This window comes from Zingiber officinale, chromosome 6B, assembly GCF_018446385.1.
Source record: "Zingiber officinale cultivar Zhangliang chromosome 6B, Zo_v1.1, whole genome shotgun sequence".
Taxonomy (NCBI): domain Eukaryota; kingdom Viridiplantae; phylum Streptophyta; class Magnoliopsida; order Zingiberales; family Zingiberaceae; genus Zingiber; species Zingiber officinale.
The window spans coordinates 53,237,424-53,253,564 of record NC_055996.1 but is presented as its reverse complement, the minus strand read 5'-3'; the positions used below and the strand labels follow the sequence as shown (position 1 = coordinate 53,253,564).

The window sequence follows — 16,141 nt, the reverse complement described above, 5'->3', positions numbered from 1 at the left end:
TCCAATTTAAGCCGGTTTATTTTAATTCAAAACCCGGTTCAAGTTTAAAACTTCAATTTGAAATCAAATCACTCTTAAAAGGACGTATTGATGAATTTAATAAATACAAGAGTGTTTATATAAACACTGAGCTATTTTTTTTTTGTTAAAAGCCCTCAAAAAATAGGTATTTAGGTATCCCGGAACCGGATCGTGTTTCCGCCCCCTTTCTCGCATCGCCCGACTCACAAATCACTGTCGCGCACGGGCACGGCCGAGTCGGCTCGTCCTTCCTCGGCACCGGACGGCGCCGGTATCTCCAATATTCATCCATCACCTCCCTCGCCTCTCAGCATCTCCTATCTCCAACTGTTCATCTGACCCATTCGGCCTCTCCCCTCTACCTCTCATCCCTCACTCTTCCTCTCAGGCAGCACCGACGAGAGGCGACAGCATCGGGATACCATATTATCCCTTCTGGTGTGGCATCTCGTTTCTCAGATCTCGCTCCTCTCCAGCAACGCCGACAACAAGCGACCGCATAAGGAATTAGGTATGGACGACTTATACAACTATAGTGTTTGCACCACAATTAAATTAAGGTAATAGTTTAGAAACTATCACCGTGATAAATTTTTCTCAAAATATAGCCTCATTTCTCATTTTTCTAGCAGTCTATAGTGGATACAATGAATTTATTATTAAGAACCATATACAAGTTAAACTTGAGGGAGAGGAACAACATATTTGCTTAGAGGTTCTACTTACCAAATTTGTGTTAGGTCCAATCTTGACTTCAGCTATGTTCATAGGTTTCACATGCCAAACATCTGAGACAAAACTACTGACTGAATTCTTTGGTGTTAATGTCTTGGTCAAATGGCTTCATATATAAATCACTCATTTTGGCATTAACTGATGCATAAAATCTTATTGTATTAAGTTGCATTATGCATTCAAGAAAAGTTCAGATTGTTTTTTTTTATAACTAAAGAAGAATTAGTTTAATAGACTGATGGATAGGATGATGAGATGCATTGACTTAAGTTGGGATCCATGCGCTGTTTGGATTATGGGCAATTGAGCAATGAATCCTGAAGGATTGTCAAAGACAGTAACAAAGCTGTCTTGTGAGCTTTATTCAAGTATAAGAAACAACTTATTCTGTCAAACAAACGAAACACTAGAAATTTTAAAATCAAAGCTCTTAGTCAGAAGACTTTTTAGAAATCTCCTTTGCTTTGGTTGTAGATTATGTCATTCTAGTCTTTTGAAGCGTGAAAGACTTGTATATAAATTTTGTTGTTGACCTTTTTGCATGGAAAAGAAAATAAGAGAAAATTCTGGTACAATTTTGCAGTCAAGCCTATTTTTAAATCTTCAATATAAATACCCAATCTATTTTTATAATTAACTATATAGCACCCTAACTAGATGAAAATTCTGGTTCCGCCGCTATATATGATGGAGTGGCAATCAGTCATATGTTTGATTAACTTATGATATAAATAGATTTTCATCATTCTCAATCTTTTTTTTTCCCACAAATTGGACCGTTGAATTTTAGATTAATCATTGAATTGGTGGTTTGCTTATGAAAATACTACCCTAGGCGAGACATCAATTCCGTTCAGCTGTTATCACCATTCGTGTGAGGGTGAGAACTTGTCCGCTGCCTATGACCCACTTAGACAAGAAAGGCTAATGCGACTCAAGAAGCTAATGCCGCCAATTTACATATCTTCTGAAAAACCTACTCTTTTATACCCTTCCACCACGATCTAAGTGATGTGCACTCCCAATCCCACCCTTCCTAGCGACTTAGATTTCCATACCATAGTCTGCAACTTAAAGGTGCACTTTAGAAATGACAAGCAACAATATAATCTAAATACTGATGACTAGGGTGAGGTACCCTCCTGCAACTGCAAGAAATGGTGTACTTTGAGTCAAGCATTGAAATATCGGTCGCCTAAAATGGATGATTTTTACCGTTTCGACATGAGAGCGACACCGACATAGCACGTGCGACGACAATTTCGCATATGTCATTGCGTACATCACGCATGCGCGAGGAATCAAAACAATTCCTTCTGTCGATCATGAGTACGATTAATCAAAAAAATGCTATATAAACAGATGAACACTTACCTGGAAGTATCGACGAATGCAACCAGTGAGAGATCAATAGCGGCGAGGCGACGACGAGACGATAGCGAGGTGGCAACCACTCTTCGGAAGTATGCTTTCAATTTGAGAGATGGAGATTTGATCGACGAAAAAATCGCATGGAAAAAAGGAAGCGGCTAAATTGTGAGGGGAGAAGAAGGGCGTAAATCAGAATCGGAGTTGGAATCGTGAGGAATTTTAGGATTTTATTAAAATTTAATATAATGATTTTAACTAAAATCATTATATTAAAATAAAATAAAAATTATAATTATAAACCGTGTTATATGGATTATGTTATGATAATTTTTCTTATAAACCCTATGATTAAATTATATATAATGTCTAATTATTAATTAATTAATATATAAATTATAATTATATATTATATACATTAATAATTAATTAAATAAATTATTAATTAACTAATATAATTATAATATAAATTATGTTTTTATTTAAAATATAAAAATAAAAATAAAAAAATAAAAAAATTCTAATTAAAAATTTTATATTCATATTAATAATTTATTTAAAATCAAACTTAAAATTATTTTTATAAATTAAAAATAGATTAAAATTTCAGAAAAATATTTAAAATAATTTTAAAATTTTATAAATAATTTTAAAATTTTATAAATAATTTTAATTGTTAAACAAATTTAAAATATATAATTTCTTTAATAAATTTGATTTTAGAATATATATACATATATGAACTATAATATTTAATATACATATTATTCTAAATATTTATAAATTATAATTATATAAATATATATTATTTAAATTAATAATTAATTAAATAGATAAATAGTTAATTTATATAATTATTATATATAAATTAACATCTTTGTGTTAATTTATATAATTATTATAGATAATTTTTTTCTTTGTCTTAGAATCAACATGACATTTGGAAATATTAACATATTTAGCTTTTTTTTACTTTTAGGATTCTTGCTTCCTAATTATATGAAACACATTTTTGATGATATGAATATCTTTATCTGATTTGCCTACGAAATATTACGTGTTCTTTATTTCGGATCTTTTAATAAAGCTATGTTGTCAAGTTTATAATTTTTAATAAAACACTTATAATCTCGTGCACTTTTGATCATTTTAAATTGAGAAAGTTGAATTTATATTCTAGGAGATTGTTTCAAGTTGACTTTATAAAAATATGTTATATAATATTGCTGTGACGAAGTTGCTCTTTACATAATTTGTAAGTTTACAATGATCAAGACATTATTGACGTTATAAAATGACCATTACTTTGAAATTTTTATACCAATAAATATATAAACTATAATTATATATATATATTATATAAAATATATAAACTGTAATTATGTAAATATATTATATAAATTAATAAATAATTAATTAAATTTATAATTAATAATATAATTATAATATTTAATAATTAAAATTTTATTAATCTTTATTTTTAAATGAATATTTAAAATTTTATTTTAAAATAAAAATTCTATTATGCACTTTAATAATTATTTAAAATTTTAATTAATATTTATATATGAAAATAATTATTTTATTTATTTATTTAGTATTTTCATTAAAATTAGTTATTTTTCGTATAATTTTTTATCAAAAAAATTTCTTATATTAATTTTGTTAATGTTATAGTTACGAATAACATTGTGAACTATTTGATCTTTTTATTATTCTTAATTTTTTATAATACATAGGTAATGACAATCTTATGATCTAGAGAATCATACGACCGAAGGTAAGAAGGTGTAAAAAATTATTATATCCATTAGATTTTGGGACTATATCGTAGATATTCTTATAGTCGTAGAACTCTTGTATGTGGTTCTACGTAAAGTCGATATAGACAAGAAGTCACATCTGGTGGTTATAAAACTTATGTTCCTCCTACTTCAGCACCGAAGCCATGGATATGTGAGAAAAATTACATACATGCAATTCAAAATTATGATTATGGAGCTAGAACTATTCAATATCAACGTCAATATAAGGGTGACAAAGATATGCAGGAGAGTTTAGCTGAGATTGATTCTGATCAAGGTTTATAGACTTTACGTAGAACAATATACAAGGACTTTACAATATCTGCGAATAGTCTCAAAATCTAATAGATATAATAATTTTTTGCACCTCCTTACCTTCGGTTGTGTTAGAATATCGAGAGGCATCCTAATCCTTAGAAGTGAAGATGACCTTCAATCTACCTTTGTTCTTAAAATGATTTTAACAGGAGAAAGTGAGTAACAAACCTAGTCACTCTTAGTCGCAGAATATCCTCATCAATAAATTTTCTCATTAATCCATGAATCTAATAATGATTATAAAGGAATTCTGTTAACGATTGACCTTTTTTCACTACCTTCACTATATCGAGTTTATCGATATTTGACATCATTAAATCGATACAGTGTGTCAGCTCCAGAGGAGTCCCTGCCTGACAAACGGACAACATCTCCCCTATTATAATGACAAATGAAACTTGGATACATAGTCACTCGGCTGTATAACTATAATAACCTACAATTCATATGGTTGGAAATAAAACACAACTACGCAGTTTGATATGCAGTCCACATAACTGGCTCAACAACCACGCAATTGTTTACACATCCCACATGGCTGGAATAGAAAACAAAATAATAAACAACCCACACGGTTGTAATAAAAACACAGTGGAAGACATAGGAAAGTCACACAATATGATACAATGTGTGCTGATACGGCTTAAACACAACAAATATCGAAAATGGTAAAGTAGCCACAACGACAAACACTAAGTCTAAATCTAATTACTACAATACCAAAACCATAAGGAGAGCATGCAAGAGAGCAAGACAGGATACTCTAAGCGATTCCACAATCATCTACTTGCTACTTGATGAAAAAAAATAATACACAAAAGGGGCGGTGAGTGCGGGTGACTCAGCGGGTAATAGACAAGATAACTTTTTTGAGAGATCAAAACATACAGACTCAGTAGGGAAATAGGAACATGATCATATATGACATAATCAATGCACATAACCATCACTAACATAATAAATGCACAACCATATCTGACATAACAAACGCATATATTCAATATGGATCTAACACACACGGTATAGTCTATAGTGATTCGTGAACTCATTAGGAATCAACAATAAATCTACTTGTAATACTTGAACAACATAGCTGACAACATATATATGTATGATAAATGAATATGTATGAAACATGACAACCATATGCAACAATCATATCTCAAGCAAATGCAATAATCACAAGTAAATGCAAATATATCTTCAAAAAGTGCATCGCGCATCATATGCATATCCATGCATGCATCATGGTCACTCCCAATCACCTCTCAAGAGACTACGACCCCTGTGTGATCGAGAGGCCGAATCCGTGACAACAGTACTACCCTATAGATACCACTATAGAGTAGTCAAGGCGGACAGTTCGCTAAGTGACTATCTCACTACGTAACATCGAGGTCCCTGACCGCGCACATCGCCGACTATCACTACCTTTGAGTGGCCGGGTGGTAAGCTCCACTTCAAGCTACCACTCTCTCTCAGTGGCCAAATGAGCAGCTAAAAAAAACTGACAACTCTCTCACACCACAAGGGTGATAATGGTCATCAACATGATGGACATGATGTAAGTAATCATGATACCAACACAATCATTATCAATGCAACATCTTAATTATCATAAATGCCTCCGGTATAATGATCCAACACCTATATCTATATGTATAGGTAGATCCAACTAGTGTCTATTAAACAACAAATACAATAAGTAGCAACACTTGACACGTACACACCATACACGTACGTACCCTACAACGTAGGTATAATTAACATGATACCTCCAATAGTCATACCAGACACGTATGCACACTACCACATAGGTATAATCAACATGCAAAGTTCCAAACAGGCATACTTGGACTTTTCTCCTCGTGCCAATCAGGGCTTTCTCTTAGTCCCAATGTTTGGAACTGGTCAACCTATCAACATGCAAAGTTCCTCGCTATTCATTCTCGTCACCAATAGTCAACACTGACCTACTTGGACTTTTTTCCTTGTGCCAAGTGTTTGGTCAACCTTGACCTACTTGGACTTACCGTCTCGTGCCAAGTGTTCGGTCAACCTTGACCCACTTGGACTTACCATCTCGTGCCAAGTGTCCGATCATCCATGACTCACTTGGGTTTCCACTCACCAGATGTTCGGTCAACCTTTACCTACCTGGATTTCAATTGTCTGGCTTCACTCACCAGAACTTCCTCATTGTCTAACTTCACTCACTAGGACTTTCCCACCTGATTTCACTCATCATAATTTCCATCTGCCTAGTTTCACTCATTAGGATTTTCTAATCTGCCTATCTTCACTTACTAGAATTTTCAACCGCCTGCTTCGCTCACCGATTTTCCATTTGCCTAGCTTCACTCATTAGGACTTTCCAATCTGCTTAGCTTTACTCATTAGGGCTTTCCAATTGCCTGACTTCACTCACCAAAACTTTCCATCTGCCTAGCTTCACTCACTGAGACTTTCCAATTTGGCTAGCTTCACTCATTAAGGCTTTTCAACTATCTGACTTTACTCATCAGGACTTTTCACACCAAGTGTCCGGTCAACACTGATCCACTTGGATTTTCTTCTTCTTCTAACCTTTTCGTTGATCTTGACCTTGTCTAACCTCTAATTAGGATTTGCCAGTTAAGTATTCGGTCAACCTTGACCTACTTGACTCTTCTAGTCAACCTTTGACCTTTAATATCCCATATGGACAATTGCACCTGCAATATCCATATATTGTCAAATATCGAAACTCAAACATCACCAACAGTTTCGAATCAACGTCTTGCATCATATGATACATATTATAGCTAAGTTCCATCATAAACCAAGTAGCAAAAACGTAATCCCAATCTGATTAGGAATCCATGTTTTAATTCCATCTATCCCTTCCTTCAAGCTAATCTTCTTATGAATTAATCCAACCAAATTTATTAACCCTTTCCGTTAACATGCTTCAATTATCCAAACAAGGCATGAACTAACCATCCAACCATTCCATTTACCATTCTAAGATCTAATAAATCTATACTTAACTTAATTTGATCATAAATCTCATTAGTAATAGAATTGAACTCACCATATACTCAATTGAGTGAAGCTTAACTCCTCAGCCAGATTAATTAACCCAAATCAGCAAGGAGATCCAGCAAGCCACTTGCAATTCCTATAGTGAGATCCAACCCATGGTTATTGATCGTTAATAGAATTCATTTAATCAACTTAAATGAATGCAACTAGGTACAAAATCTGATACCTATAGCTTCTTCTTTTCTTTTCTAGTTGTCAGCGTTGCTCTAGTAGCGGCTCACCGTGACCAGCAAAGGCACTGGGCCAGGGAGCTAGGATGGCAGTGAGTGGGAGCTGCCGGCAAAATCAATTGACCACAGTGGCCATGAGCTTACTGTGATGACCGTGATCTAATTATGTTTGACTGTGTTGGCCGAAGTGAAAGTAAGGAGGCAACGACTGACTATGCTGGCCACATCTAGCTGTGGTGGCCACGGGGCGGAGGTGATAGGACGATGGCCCCTCAGTCAGGAATAGGAACTCTAGGGGTGGGAGGTGTGGTGGTGCGGCGACGACGGGTCGAAGCTAGGGCACAGATCCGGTGTCTTGTGGAAAGAAAGGGAGATGGCGCTGACTCCAGTTGCTTGCAAGGAGAAGGCGATGTCCGTGTCAGACTGACAGCGTAGGGGATTAACGGTGGTAGTGTCGATCGGTTGAGAGGAGCAGGGGTCGACGGTGATCTCGAGAAGCTTCGGCGAATCAGGGCACGACAGTGTGGATCGGGAGCTAGGGTAGGGGATTCGGACGAAAAGGTCAATTGGAGATGATTGGGGAGGCAACGCGCCAGCAGTGGTAGTTTGCGACGATGATGAGCAGAGAAGGGAGAGAGAGGATCGGCGAATATAAATTTGGGAGGAATAGAGAGGGATCAAGAATGAATAGCGAGGAAACTTAGGTTTTAATAACACAACTTAGGTTTAATTAATTAAACCTTATATTAATAATTGCAATCAACTCCCATCTTAAATGAGTATTCAAAAAACAGGCTTTCTCTTAGTCCAATGATCTTAAACGTGTCATACAGACTCTGTTGAAATTTTGAAAAATTTCTAAAAATTCTTGAAAAATTTCTAAATTTTTTTGAAAAATCCAATAAAGTTATTTCTCCAATAACACTTATTATTTAATTATCGTATCTTACACAGTGTGTTGCGTATGATGTCATACTTTTGCCCCAATAACTCTCCAACACTCTTAAAATTAACACCATTATCTGTATTCAAAAAACAGGCTTTCTCTTAGTCCAATGATCTTAAACGTGTCATACAGACTCTGTTGAAATTTTGAAAAATTTCTAAAAATTCTTGAAAAATTTCTAAAAATTCTTGAAAAATTTCTAAATTTTTTTGAAAAATCCAATAAAGTTATTTCTCCAATAACACTTATTATTTAATTGTCGTATCTTACACAGTGTGTTGCGTATGATGTCATACTTTTGCCCCAATAACTCTCCAACACTCTTAAAATTAACACCATTATCTGTAATCATTTGCACTATATGTTCTGCACCTATCTCTTGGGCTATACTATCCATCAAACGATGTATGTAGGGTGTATCATGACATTGTGTAGTTGCATCAATAGATTTATAAAATGTCACCTTACTATTGTAGCATAGTAGAAAGTTGATAATGCTCACCGTGTAGGTCCTATCCAGTCATCCCACATCAACGTTAACTCCATTTAAGTTTCATTGTTTCTTGCACGATAGGACCGACAATTTCATATGCAGTTAGAGGTTGAATGCCAAGACTATATTTTTGGATGTTAGATACCATACTAGTTAGTATATGTTGTTTGCTGCATTAGGGGGAATATGATTATAATAGAAAAATTTATCAATACTTTGATCGATTGATTTCTTCTTTGCTTTTGTATATGCATCATCAATCTTAGTCCATTTATTAGCCAATGGATTAATATCAGTAATATCAATTACACGTCTTTGCCTCATAGAAGGAAAAAAATGACCAATATCACCTTGTGTTGAAATAATACGAACACTTGCACTCCTTCCCAATGTTGTTGCATTAGTTGAGTCACTTCCACCGGCCCACTTCTACTAGCGCCAACTACTGCACCATTATGTCGCATATGTTATTCATATTCATATTGAGTTCGAGAGGTATTGAGAGTTGCTAAAAATTCTTCGTCATTTGGAATTTCACCGTGATCTTCAAATTCATCATATATTGGTTCTTTAGAGCTTTGGCTATCAAAAAGTTCATGTTGTTATTGTGTTTATACTTTAATATTTTTTTTTACCATCAAGCTCCTCTTTCATTGCACGATGAACTTCTTGAGAAACTTTTGGACAATTAGAAACATCCAGATATCCACCAACAAGATGTTTTAAATGCGACCCACCACTGTCGTCCAATCATATCATAATACAAATATTGCAATGGAATCGATTCTCTAATCGATGTACGTGTTTCCTAACTGACTTACAAGATTGTTATTTTAGTGTTATTACCTATGTATTATAGAAAATGAATAATAAGGTTAACAAAATTAATATAAGAAGATTATCTATAAAAATTATAAGAAGAATATATGGTTTTAATGAAAATAATAAATAAAATAAATATTTTCATATATAAATATTAATTATTATTTTTAAATAATTATTAAAATGCATAATATAATTTTTATTTTGAAATAAAAGTTTAAATATTCATTTAAAAATAGAGATTAATAAAATTATAATTATAATTATTAAATATTATTAATTATCAATTTAATTAATTATTTCTTAATTTATATAATATATATTTACATAATTAGAGTTTATGTATTTTATATAATATATATAAAAAAATTACAGTGTTATATATTTATTGGTATAAAAATTTATAGGTAATGATCATTTTATAACTTCAAGAATGTTTTTATCGTTGTAAACTTACAAATTAAGTATGTGGAGCCAAGTAATCTTTTATAATATATTTTTATAAAGTCAACGTGAAACAATCTCTTAAGAATATTAATTCAACGTTCTCAGTTTAAAATGATTAGAAGTTCACAAGATTATAAGTGTTTTATTAGGAATCATAAACTTGATAGCATACCTTTTTCAAAATGTTTGAAATAAAGGGCACATAATATTTCCTAGACAGATTAGATAGAGACATTCATATCAACAAAAATATATTTCATATACTTAGAAAGCAAGAATCCTAAAAGTAAAAAAGTTAAATATGTTAATATTTTCAAATCTCAAATTGATTCTGATGAAAAAGAATTTATTATCTATAATAATTATATAAATTAATATAAAGATACTAATTTATATATAATGATTATATAAACTAACTATTTATTTATTTAATTAATTATTAATTTAAATACTATATATTTATATAATTATAATTTGTAAATATTTTGAATAATATGTATATTAAATATATATATATATATTCCAAAATTAAATTTATTTAAAAATTTATATATTTTTAAATTCCTTTAAAATTAAAAATTTTAGAATTATTTATAAATTTTTAAAATTATTTTAAATATTTGTTGAAATTTTAATTTATTTTTAATTTATGAAATATAATTTAAAGTTTGATTTTAAAGAAATTATTAATACGAATTTAAATTCTTTAATTAGAATATTTTTATTTTTTATATTTTAAATAAAATATAAAATATTATAATTATATTAGTTAATTAATAGTTTATTTAATTATTTATATAATATATAATATATAATTTTTCTATTAATTATTAATTCGAAATTATATATAATTTAAATAATACGATTTATAAAAAAATTTATATCATCGATATAATATGTATAACACTGTTTATAATTATTTATATTTTTTATTTTAATATAATGGTTTTAATTAAAATTATTTTATTAAATTTTTTAAAACCCTAAAATTCCTCGTGATTCTGATTCCCATTTCAGCCCTTCTTCTCCTCAAAATTCCTCGCCCCCCTTGGCGCGAATTTTTTGTCGATTCAATATATCTCAAATTGAAATCATACATGTCCAAAGAGTGGTTGTCGCGTTGCTACTGCCTCGCTATCGCCTTATCGTCGCATCCCCGCTATTGATCTCTCGTTGTTTGCCTTCGCGCTTCCAGGTTAGTGTTCATCTGTATACAGTATTTTTTTTATTAATCGTACTCATGATCGACACAAGGAATTGGCTCGATTCCTTCTGTTGTGCATGTGTGACACACACGAAATTGTTGTGCGTGTTGTGCTGGTGTCGCTCTGAAACGATAAAAATCGTCCGTTTCGGGCGACATGGGATGATATTTAAATCCTTGATTCTGATCAAAGTTCATCTTGCTCTCAGCCTTCTAATTATTACTCTGATGTATCATATGGTGATCCATCATATCAGAACTTAGGGACGTATGTTTATCTATGCATGTGCCCGTTCTGATTTTAGCGGTGCTAGTTCAAATCCAACTTCTAGTGGTGAATCGAGACATGCTGATAAACATGTGAAGAAATCAATATCAATATTGCATGTCATGGGATTATTTAAGCTCGGCGTTGGAGAACTATGGAGTTAATGTGTTGCAAGAACCAATGCTTCCATTTAATTCGAGTTATTGATAGATCAATTTTTTTTAAGAAAAATATATTTAATTATTTTTGTCTACTAATATTAAGTTGTTCAATAATGAAAAATTTATATAAAATCAGTATACAACTTATTTTTAAATTATACACATTAAACATATTTATCTACTATATATATATATAAATAAAAAAATATTGAAACCGTATCGGCAAGACGCGATACAATACTAAAACCGCATTGTTCCAGTCTGAGACCGAAATCTCGGCACAAGTTAAGATTTTAAACCTTGTCTGATTGTAGGATTAGTGAGGGAAAAGGAGGATTGTCTACTCTTGTGTAACCCTTCCAAATGCTAAATTCTTTGTTTGAACAAGTTTTCTGTATACTTATGTTTTATGTTTGATCTATATGATCTTCCTTATACCAGTTGCAACAACTACTTTTGTGTGCTTTTCTTCATTCAAATTAAGTTTTCCATCTCCTTTGTATAGTATGTTTTTTTATTTGATTATTTACCTTGATCTAAATTGTTTTGTATATTTTTGAATTATTTTCCTGCGTATCTGTGGAATGATTTCCAACCAAAATGCTATGTGGATTATTCTATAACAAATTATCCAATTTAGACGATTTTTTTGTTTTTTAAAGATTTATTTCTACATAATCCCATTGTTAATAATTTGCTGGATGAAATTGAAGCTTCCAATTACAGCTGCCATGATAAAAAGTAGTTCATATTAAGTTTATGTTTGAACTATTTCTATCAGGAACTATCTGATAAAATTTCTCATGTTTTACAAGTATCCAAATTTTTTCGTAGTTCTCAACTCTTGCAAAAATTTTCTGTTTTAACTAATGAAAGCGTTTCCAGATGTTTTGAGTGTGTAAATTAAATTAATATAATGATTATTAAATTCTTTACTTTTGTTAACAGTGAAATTTAAGACAATTTCTTGCTTCAAAAGATCATAGATTTTGAGTTTTCAGTCAACTCACCATTCTTGATCTTACCCCTGGTCTCTCCAATTTTTTCTTCAACCAATTAAGCATCTTCATTTGTTATCCTTCTGTGAGATTCTAATTTAAATCTTATTGATTTAAGAATTAAGAGGTTAAATTGATGTAAGCTGAGAAGATTAGGATTAAATCAATACAATAGAGACTTATTTTGAGGTTAGTTACACTCCTAGAGGTTGAGATTAAATTTAGATTGGTAAGAGTTTGTGTTTGGTCCTTTGGGCTCAAATATGAGTTGAGTTTCTTGCTATATCACTATCCTATCTCCTCGTGCATTCTCATCTAGAAAAATCTATTAAGTGAATTCTAAAACTATAGAAATATTTATTATCAAGTTCTTATACATTCAAAAATACAAGTAAAATGATAAATTAGTATCAGAATATATAACTTTAACTACATTAGCCAAATAGGATAATAAGAACTAGTGAAATCCTAAAATCTTGCAAAACCATGCAAAGTGTCTCTAAAGCAGTTCTCCTAGCAAAATTTGGCCATAAACTCATGAAAATCCTAAATACCCTCTTCTCATGGTCTTGGAGTGGCAAGAGAAGGGTTGTAAGCAAAGGAAGATTGAGTAGGTCAAGCAAATTGAGTGAAATGAGGCAGTTATGCTATAATAGGAAAATAAAGAATGAAATACATGCATGCATCATGAATAAATATTGCACTGCTATGTATATCATCCAATTGCTTACTGCTTCTATTACAAACTAAAGGAACATGTTTGGACATTCATAGGTATTTACTCTCTCAACTCTCCTATACTGTGAAAGAGAGTGGCACCATGTGCACCACTTTACTTATGTGATTACTAAAGGAAGCCCAAGCTCATCCTTGCCGATGTAGCTGGCATATGATTGAGAAGAAAAAACAATATAACTAACATTGTCTAGATCATTTAATAGGCTAAAGGCACAAATTCATCATCCGCTAGCATGAATCATTATGTGCGAGTATCTTATCATTAGAATCATCACCATAAGTAATTCAGTGCCATGTTATGTTATGCTATCCTATACCTTATGTCTACCATGTCTAACCGTTAGGTAAGGAATCAAACTCTCCACGATCCTGAATGTGTATCTACTTGAAACTTTACTTTCAGTCTTCCTGATAATTTTATTTTCAAAGTTTTTATTGGTGATTACCAATCCAATCTTGTTAGAATCATGAACTAAAATTCAGACAAAAAAAAAAGAAAAAAGAAAAAAGAAAAAAGAGTAGAATTCTGCTAAATAAAAGTTAGTAAGATACCATTTTTGATGATATAGGTAATTGATATTGTTGGATCTACCTTTCTTTTGTTTTACTAGATTGAGTGTGAATGTATGAAAAAGTTATGTATGTTAAGGCACAAATAAAAAATAGGTTTTGGAGATGACTTACTGATAGAAGAGGATACAATTCAGATGCTCAACTAACTTAAAGTAAATGAAGTAAAGGACCTTCTAGTGTGACATGATGCTGTAGCAAAATAAGTTTGTTTTTATCTTGTCTTGAAATTGCAGACTTTTAGAGGCAATGTCAAGGGTGATAAAGAAGTTCTTTATTGCATCCATGATCATGTGGATAGCTCCAGTAGTCATCTTATATGGTTTTAACAATCATGTGTTTCCTGGTATGCTTTCCCCTTTCCTTGCAGTATATATCATCATTGACAATAACTGCTTAACATCATTATTCTCAGGACTGCATTCTTGTTTTTTTGAGTGATATTATTATCCGCTTCTTTAATTTCTTTTTTTTTGTAAATTTGAGATTTGAATCACATCTATCTTGTCTTGATTGTCATGCTTTATATCCTTTGTTGTATTCGTTTCCTGCTGCCTACATTAGCATCTTGCTTTTCACCAAATAATGTGATATTAGGTGTAATTTTTTTATCCACGATATGTAAAATTATTCTGTTTTAGGTTAACATATTCAAAAGTCCAATGACACTCCTCGCAAAACTATTCTCATGATTTATTTCTTCCTAGAATCAAAAGGGTTAAATACATATCATATAATTTCTCTAATTTTATGGAAAAGAATAAAAAGTTGAAAATGTTTGCTCTCCTAGTTTAATAGACATCAGCAACACTAGCAACTTGGTAGGAGAGTGCAATAAAAATAAAAAGATAAATATGAGTATGATGCATGATTGTATGAAGAGAACATAATCAATTCTATTATAATTTTAGCACAAATAGATTCCTTGTAAGAAATTTAAGTGTAAGTTTTGTGGGCATAAATGTCAGATTGATTTCTATACATGAAACCTAATTTGCAATATTGTTCATTCATATATGGAGCATGTGTTTATTATATATTTCTATACTCAAAAATCATATTGTCAAGAGGGAAATCACTATTTTATTCAATTATGTTATAATGGGGTGCATTTCTTACAAACAGGTACAGGCCATCTTTCTTCTTCATCCCAAACACTTGTAAGTGGATTCCTGGCTGTTATATCAGTGAATCTGGTAATTGGAATCTACATCTTCATGGCACTGAAGGAGCCTAGCAACAGGGAGCACCAGCCAGATCCTGCATTTTTGGCAGATGCAAAAGCTAGCATCAACCAAACACAAGCATCTACTGCGACAAGCAATGACAGTGCAGAAACAAGGGAGAAAGCGGAATGAGGCTTCGGGCTTACTTCAGATGCTTTGCTTAATTACCACCGAATCAACGTTGTGTTCTTGTTTTTCGTCTATACTTGATTCGACAACATTTGAATGCAAATATTGCATAGTCCACTGAAAGGTATGCGAAGATGAATATGTTTCACGAGAGTCTAACTAGGAAAAATATCGGCTTTCTAATTTAGAAGATCTTGTTTTTTGGGGGTCGTTTGGGCTTTTGAAGTGACACACTGTTTTGGGCTCTTGAGATAAATCTGTTATTGTAAATTTTCATGACCTAAGGATATCTTTTCTGAATTAGAGTTGCTGCATTTTCGAGAGGTCATTGATTCTAGTTGACAAATAAGGCCGTAAACTAAGTTTTGTGGTGATTAAGGTTATTTGATTAAAAAAATTGATATACATGTGTGTTGACATTTAGGGGAAGGGGAGCATGGATTCAGACATTGATATACATATGTTCATATTTAGCGGAGCCTATAGCAGTTGTTGGTACCGTTCTATGGCGGAGGAGATTGGCAGGATTGACAGATGAGGATGATCTAAGGCACCTGAGCTGGCTTGTCCATTAGAATTAACATCATATTAATAAAATATAAATATAATTTAAAAATAAATTTAATATTTATATAATC

At 31.9% G+C, this 16,141-nt stretch overlaps 1 protein-coding gene across 2 annotated transcripts; it reads left to right on the top strand.

The window, feature by feature from the left end:
* Nucleotides 1-157: 157 nt before the first annotated feature.
* On the top strand, nt 158-15,782 carry LOC121992442. Of its 2 annotated transcripts, XM_042546823.1 has the most exons (4): nt 158-292; nt 410-532; nt 14,385-14,494; nt 15,274-15,782. In XM_042546823.1, the coding sequence occupies exons 3-4, from the start codon at nt 14,398-14,400 to the stop codon at nt 15,504-15,506; spliced, it is 330 nt and encodes a 109-aa protein (XP_042402757.1). In that variant the 5' UTR covers nt 158-292; nt 410-532; nt 14,385-14,397; the 3' UTR covers nt 15,507-15,782. The 2 variants fall into 2 exon arrangements, with proteins under 2 accessions (XP_042402757.1, XP_042402756.1); XM_042546822.1 differs by having other exon boundaries at nt 170-532.
* The last annotated feature ends 359 nt before the right edge of the window (nt 15,783-16,141 follow it).